General features: G+C 38.8%; 1 protein-coding gene across 1 annotated transcript; it reads right to left on the reverse strand.

The window, feature by feature from the left end:
• Positions 1 to 3,067: 3,067 nt before the first annotated feature.
• Positions 3,068 to 6,982, reverse strand: SPINK7 (serine peptidase inhibitor, Kazal type 7 (putative)). Its single transcript, XM_008061909.1, has 4 exons — positions 6,883 to 6,982; positions 6,027 to 6,052; positions 4,900 to 5,024; positions 3,068 to 3,195 (listed from the first exon to the last, which is right to left on the reverse strand). Exons 1-4 carry the CDS (start codon positions 6,941 to 6,943, stop codon positions 3,150 to 3,152), a joined length of 258 nt encoding a protein of 85 aa, XP_008060100.1. The 5' UTR covers positions 6,944 to 6,982; the 3' UTR covers positions 3,068 to 3,149.
• Positions 6,983 to 7,555: the final 573 nt, after the last annotated feature.

The following is a 7,555-nucleotide window of genomic DNA, read 5'->3' on the forward strand; positions in this document are numbered from 1 at the left end:
GCCACTGCACTCCAGTCTGGGTGACAGAGTGAGACTCCAACTCAAAAAAAAAAAAACCTGGCCTATAAAGTCAGATGGCCAAGATGGGAATGCTAATTAACTTTGTGGTTTTCTGTACATTCCTTACCCTTACCAAATCTATCTCAGTGGATAACAGGACATTAGTTGATTTAAGAGGAATAAGTGAAATGATAAACATAAAACATGTTTTACAAATTCTAGTGTAAAATCAGTATTCACCATTATTATCTTAGATTATTTGAAAGTTATACAAACACAATTACCAAGGCTTCTGAGTAATGTACAATCATTTTGAGGAAATACTCAGTATGAAATATTTTTATTTTTACTCACATAAATTGAACACTGAAAACTATTTCCTGTATCCATTATCTCAGTAGGGAACATATTTAATGCTTTTCTTTATGGATAGTTAATGATTTGTGGAGACCTCAACTTTCCTTTTGATTCCTTCTCAAAATTGAGTTTTGCGCATGCAGGTCATATGTTATACATAAAATAAAGACATTTTAATTATAGATTATTTTCTCTAAATTTTAAACCAATAATACCATATTGGTGTTAAAATCAGTGTGACATAGAAAAAAGAGAATTAAACTTGGAAGTAGAATCTACGGGGTTGAGTCCTGGGTCCCTTGTTATGCTTTCGAACTTCAGACACTCACTTGTTTAAAAAAAAACATAAAAAGATAATAGTATGATCCCTCCTATCTCAAAAAACAAAAGTAGAAAATCTTTAGGAAAATGATTTATATTTATTTTTTTCTCTTTTTTTTTTTAATTTAATTTTTTTTTTTTTTTTTTAGGAGACGAGGTCTCACAATGTTGTCCAGGATGGTCTTAAACTTCTAGGCTCAAGCCATCCTCTCATCTCAGCCTCCCAAAATGCTGGGATTACAAATGTGAGCCGCTGCACCTGGCTGAAAATGCTTTATAATGATAAAATCCTATTTGAAAACAAAATTTAAAAAAGTAAATGGATGAAGTATCTTCTTCTTTTTTTTTTTTTTTTAAGAAAGCGGGATTTATTAAGGGGACAGAAAAACTCCCATAGTGGGAGGGGACCCAAGGGGGTTGCCTGGATAAAGGATGTTCAAAACAACTTTTTACAATACTTGATAAATATTCTACAGAATCAAACTAAACTTATGTTTGGTATCACTAGAAAGATCTAGAAAAAAGAGAAAACAGAGTGGAAAAAAATAAGAGCAAAATTTGCTCTTTAAAATTATTTGCACACAAGGGATTTTTAAAATTTATTGTCAATATCATTAACTATTTTGATTATACACCACACAGTTTTGTGATTGTTTTAGCACTCACCTTTTCCCCCCTAAGCATGCTCCTAAGCTTTATGACAGATGACAGACAGAGAATGCTCATGAATGACCAGAGACTCACACACCAGAGGAACCCCAAAATGCCAAGGAGACTCAAGTAAGATGTGACTATCATTGTGGAGAAGGTTGTTTTTTTTCTGTGGATGCTGTGTGGAGTGAGAGTCTGGCTAAACTTTCCTGCCAAAGGACCTATTTACATGCATCTGCACAGAGGCTGCTGGGGACAAGGGACTTCCTATGGGTCAATTAGCAAGAGAAATGGAGGTTGGGTTTAGTTTCAACTTGCCAGGAAGGACTCTGCTGAATAACCACAGTTTTGCCACATTGGGCTTGGATCAGATTTCCCTTTCTCCAAGAAATGTTTCCTTTTAATCTCATACAGTCATGATTTTGCTTTCCGGAACCCTCTTGCATTGAGCTGGGTCAGATGTCTATCTTTGAATTTTCTAATTCTGAATGTATACCAATTAAAAATTTAGACCATTTAGGACCTTCCTCAGTTCTATTGAGTTATAATTTATGGGGTGTGGTCATGGCATCTTTATTTTAATTACTTTTCATTATTCTTACGCAGCAAGCCTGATATTTGCCAACACATCAAGTTTCCACTCCAATGGAATTTCCACATTACAAATACGGTACTTGGTGCATTAGGCTGCATTAACAGAAGAAAAGGATTTATAGAGAGGTAATAGTTTTTGTTTCTCTGCATCTATCAGACAAAAATTGAGGTGATCAGTCCATTTTTAGACAACATACCACATACTTTAGGATGAACAATGCCTCGTTATAATAGATCTAGGAAATATGGTTCAGGATTGAAATATTCAAGGAAATAAGACTTCAAAAAGTGTTGAATTAACCAAGGATTTTTGTGCTGGAGAAGATATATTTTAATGGTGACAGATTATCCATAGTCAAATATTGGAAAGTCTATTTTTTGTTTTTGTTTTTGTTTTCTCAGAAAGCAGGATTTATTGAGGGGACAGAGAGCTCCCACAGTGGGAGGGGACCAGAGGGATTGCCCTGGAAAGTCTGTTAATTGGAAGAAAGGGTGAACTTGTTTGTTACATGGTCTCACTGGCTCTGATGATTGACAGCCTTGTGAATATAGTTTTCAGCTCTAGATAAGTAGAGCATCCCAGCTGTCAGAACTCTTAGTGGTGGACATGCTTTCGAATGGAGCAGTGGTATTTCTATCAGTGCTCTGGTTGAGCTGGCCTGTCAGAAGGTATGGTATGTTTCTGGAAAGAAATGAGCAGGGAAACTTTCCTTCTATAAATGACTTCTTGAAACAAGAGAGCTTCCTCTTTTAAGAATCTTTGGAAAAGAGACCAATATAGAGAAACAGTATGGTCCATAGACCAGTTCCCAATGGTTAAAAACTCCAGGAGAGCATAAGGTATTCACTGGTATTTATGTGTATGAATATGAATTGTATTTGTGTATACATGTTTCTTGGGAACTACTTGGGATTCTTTGTACAAAAGTTACTTCTGAACAATTAAGACATGCTTTTCAATTTTCCTTTATAATGAAGATATATGCTGACATAAAAAACAGAAGTAAAGATCAACTTTCTGGAGATTCTTTTATTGAGGTGTTAAAAAAAAAAAAAGCCAGCCTGTCAATGAGGCATGAGTTTGTAGGGGGATCCAGAGACTTTCTCTATTCAATAGAGGTGCCTCTGATTCTGGCTCTGCCCTACCCAGAACATCAACGAAGATGAAAGAGAGTCAGAGCCCAGGGATAATGAAGATGCTGATGAGGATCTTGTCCATGGAGAATTTAGCAACTTCCTTCGTGAAGAAACTGAATTTTTCCATTACTTTTCCTAAAGGAAGGACACAAGTAACAAGATTCATTAATAGTAGAGGAAATTTCATATATTAGAGCTGAAAGGAACTAAGAGATAATGAGGCTGAATTTTGTTTTAAGAATGGAAAGAAAAAAACAAAAGCAAACCTGAGTCCTGGAAAAGAACTGTCCTTGTCACAGGCAGTTTTTGACAGAGGCAGAAGCATAATTTCCCTAGTCCAGTGACAATTTTACCCATCTGCTGCCTCCTCTGATTCCAGAGCTTGGCTGATAACCCAGTATCTTAAAATGGCAAAGAAGGAGAACTCTGACAAAGGAAGTTGAGAGGGCCTGTCCGTCAGCATTTTCTGTGGTAAAGCTGGATCTTGCATTCATGAGGAAGACTTCTACCATGTTTTCAGTGTCTCTTGAACATAGCTAGTGTCTCTTGAACATAGCCAACGGTCCAGTGTGTGTCTGTGTTACAGAATCTTTCATTTTATGAACTAAAACTTCCCGAATAGGAATAAATATATAGACATGTCCTTCTGGACTCAGGGTCTAACGTGATATTCTAACTTAAGATAATCACAAAAAAGAAAAATACAAGATCTAAGATAAGTGGCCAAAACCCAGTGGCCTAACAATGATCACAGCGGATTTGGTGTAACACAGCAAGTGCAAGTTGCATGTCTTGTACCAAAGAAGTGACATCTAAGCCGGGCTCGGTGGCTCAGCCTGTAATCCCGCACCTTTGGGAGGCTGAGGTGAGTGGATTGCCTCAGCCCACAGGTTCAAGACCCGCCTGAGCAGGCGAGACCTCATCTCTATAATAAATCAAAAAAATTAGCTGGGCATGGTAGCGTGCACCTGTAGTTCCAGCTACTTGGAAGGCTGAGGCAGAAGGATCACCGGAGCCCAACAGGTCGAGGCTGCAGTGGCTGGGAGCGGCCACTGTACTCCAGTCTGGGTGACAGTGAAACTCCAACTCAAAAAAAAAAGAAGTGACATCTACCTAGCTACATTTTTAAAAAAACACTGTGTGGACCAAACAAAATACCTAAACAAAATATGTCCTTGAGGTTCTGGTCCAAGTACAGACAGCCCTCATCCCTTATTTTAGATAAAGAAAAAACAATCATTTTGTTAGCCTTATTTCCTCTCAAAGCTGCAGTTACTGAGCCTCTAAGAAATTGAAGATAAAGAAACTCTAGCCACAGTCCATCTAAGAATCAAACTATATTAAGGCTATTAAGTATCTTAGACTTCATGCAGAGTAGTGTAGTGGTTTCTGATGATTTTTGGTGTGGGATTCATGACCCTTTCTTTAAACAAGATATTGTCTGAAACTCCACTACTTAAAACAATCAACAGTTGAACTTGGAGCTGGAGACTAGCCCAAATGGTCACTTGAACCTTTCTGGTGACTCCTGACTTGCTTCTACAGAACCTCTGTGGTCCGGAGATAGCAGTTTGAGAACTCGTGGTCTTACTGGATTCTCACAGTTGGCAGACAGGAATTGGAGGTACTGTGATGGGATTGGACCAGTTCAAGCTGCCAGTGCAGGTGTCCCAGCCCTGGTCTGACTCTGCAACAGTCAGTTTTCTATTCCCACCAGCTGCACTGGGTAGAAATAAGCACTGCTTATGGAGATTTAAGTAAGATTCTGAAAGAAGAGGGGTTTGCAGTGGAGAACATTGGCCCCAGATCTCTTTTTCTTCCCATGAGGTAGGTACTCACAAGCTCTCGGTACACAAGTGACATTCATTCCCATAGGTGATGTAGTCAGAGCCACACACTGGCAGGTATGTGATGGGGCAGGGGATGGCCACCACTGGGTACTTCTTGTAAATGCTGCAGTCCACCTGGGTCAGACACAAGAGAATGTTCTACTTTTCTCCCAAATTCCAAGCCAGGCTACACTGGCCTCTATTGAACAGGCAAAGAGAGCTCAAAGTCCCAGCTCAGATATTCTGAAGCCGCTGTGCCTTCTTCTGTAAGTATGAATATAACCACTATGACACTAAGTACCACTTCTATTTTTACTATTATACTACACTCAGTTAACAATTACTGAACATGTCTAGGCACGAAACAAATCTTACATGAGTGTTGTTGAATCATCAGAACAACTCAATATAGTAAGTTCTACTATTACCTCTATTTACAGGTGGGGAAATAAAAACTTAAAAAGAGAAAGAACTTGCATAAGGTAGATGCTGGCAAATGGTAGAGTTGGGATTTGAATCCAGAGCCTGTGCAATGAATTCATCAAGTAATTTTGCCCTGCCTCTTACATGTTGTCCTTTCCATGAAAATGTTACCAATCTCTCAATTGGCAGTCAGCTCTCCCTCTCCTTTTTTTTTTGAGTTGGAGTCTCACTCTGTTGCCCAGACTGGAATGCAGTGGCCGCTCCCGGCCACCGCAGCCTTGACCTGCTGGACTCCAGCAATCCTTCCGCCTCAGCCTTCCAAGTAACAGGAATTACAGGCATGCACTACCATGCCCGGCTGATTTTTTGATTTATTGTAGAGATAAGGTCTCGCTGCCCAGGCGGGTCTCGAACCCGTGGGCTCAGGCAATCCACTCACCTCAGCCTCCCAAAGGCGCGGGATTACAGGCTGAGCCACCGAGCCCAGCCTCTCTCCTTTAATGCTGTAATTTTTTAAAGGATTTGGCTATTTATATATATGTCACATTTCTTCAACTGCTTTTGAAAGAGCAGAGGCCATTTCTTCATCTGTGTTTACCCCCTTCTCTGATCCCCTAAACATACTGAATTAATCTTGAATATGTTTCATAAGAATCTGTTGACTAAATGATAGTCAGTAGCAATTGAAATTAAAATGTTATTCAACATACTCACTGTTGTTAAAGACAGACTAGCAGCTTCTAAAAGAGAAACACAGATGGAGATGTTAAAAAATAAAGCAAACTTGAAATACCATTAATTAATGTTTTATCTTGTAATTAAAGACTCAGCATTTCCTCAGGAATGAGTCCCCACATATTCCCTATTCTTACGCAAAATCCCTTGTTTGTTGAGGAAGTTGAATGGCCAGTGGGCTAGGTAAGTCCTTGGTTTGGGTAAAAGAATTATCCAAATTTCCTCTTCTTATTGAACAAGGGACATTTTCTGGGGCTCATAGTGCTTTTGATAAAGGTTCAAATTCAGCTAGCACTAAGAAGTAAGAGCCTGAAGAGTCTGATATCTTTTCTATCCTAATTGATATAAAGGAATACAAGTAGAATGTCTTTAAAATGTTAGAAACTTATCTTAATTAAGTAATTTTCACCATATAAATGTCTAATTGTTGGTTCCTGGCTTTTTGGGGGATTGTGTTTTATTTTGATCCTCCCAAACTGGTTTGGGGAAACATAGAAGTTATTCTGCATCTTTGCACTAAGGAATAGTATGAAATAACATTGAAAACTTCCAGTATTCATATGAAATGGAAAACTTATGGAGAAATTCCTTTATTTATTTATTTATTTTGGTCTATGAGGCAAATAAGAATACCTGAAAAGGAAGACATTAGACCCAAATCCCTTAATTCCAGCTGGAGCATAAAATTTCTCCTTCTCAGACGTAGCTCATTTCTATTACAAATCGGTACACTTTAAATTCACACGACCAGACATTTTTCCCAGCTGCTCACATCTCAGGAGGGATTATTTGTGAAAACAAGCATAATGACTAGGGGACACTGTTCTTAACTCACCCAAGCTGCTGCAGAAACAGGCCACTGTACACAGCAGAAAGAGACCCCCAGTGATCTTCATGGTGGGATGGCTATGATACAAAGACTGTTCTGAGATTGTCACCACGGTTCCATCAAACATGTCCTGGGAAAGGGGCAATGTTTATATGGCAAGTCTTGGCTTCTCCACCTTTCCTGTGAGGTCAGCCAGAGTCAGTGTTGCCTCTGGAAGGATCTCAAAACACAATGTCACACCCTGGGCGGTGCTGTAGTCCTTATTACTTAATTGTTACTTCCTATCTGACCAACAAATTGGTTATTTGAGGTAGGAAGTATTTTTTTCAGTACCATAGGTGGAGACTGTTTAGAATTCTGAACTTCATATACTAAAAGAGATTAAGTGTGGGCTGCTTGGCCTAGTTATGAAATAAGTGAAAATTTCAAACTTCCTTTATTCAACAAAAATGGAAGATATTAAAGCCATCAGAGTAAGCAAATCATACCTATGTTTCTATATTGGCTCCTGGGAAAAAATGGTTTTATTTTCGAGGCAATGAACCGATGAAGCAAGCTGGGGCCTAGTGGAAGGAACAGGACCTTGGATATATGAGGTGTGGGGAAAAGCATTGACACATGCGTTTTGACATTTTCTACCTGTATAATCTTGAACAAGTCATTTATACATTGTGGGCCT

Source organism: Carlito syrichta, unplaced genomic scaffold, assembly GCF_000164805.1.
Source record: "Carlito syrichta isolate Samal-C Ts95f unplaced genomic scaffold, Tarsius_syrichta-2.0.1 Scaffold305639, whole genome shotgun sequence".
Classification (NCBI taxonomy): Eukaryota; Metazoa; Chordata; class Mammalia; order Primates; family Tarsiidae; genus Carlito; species Carlito syrichta.

What these genes read in the sequence shown, in the direction of transcription:
- SPINK7 (XM_008061909.1), bottom strand. Translation starts at nt 6,943, where the DNA reads ATGAAGATCACTGGGGGTCTCTTTCTGCTGTGTACAGTGGCCTGTTTC. An exon ending in CTGTTTCTGCAGCAGCTTGG is followed by an intron (nt 6,053 to 6,882) that starts GTGAGTTAAGAA and finishes TTTCTCTTTTAG; the next exon opens with AAGCTGCTAGTCTGTCTTTA. An exon ending in CACTTGTGTACCGAGAGCTT is followed by an intron (nt 3,196 to 4,899) that starts GTGAGTACCTAC and finishes TCCTTCCTTTAG; the next exon opens with GAAAAGTAATGGAAAAATTC.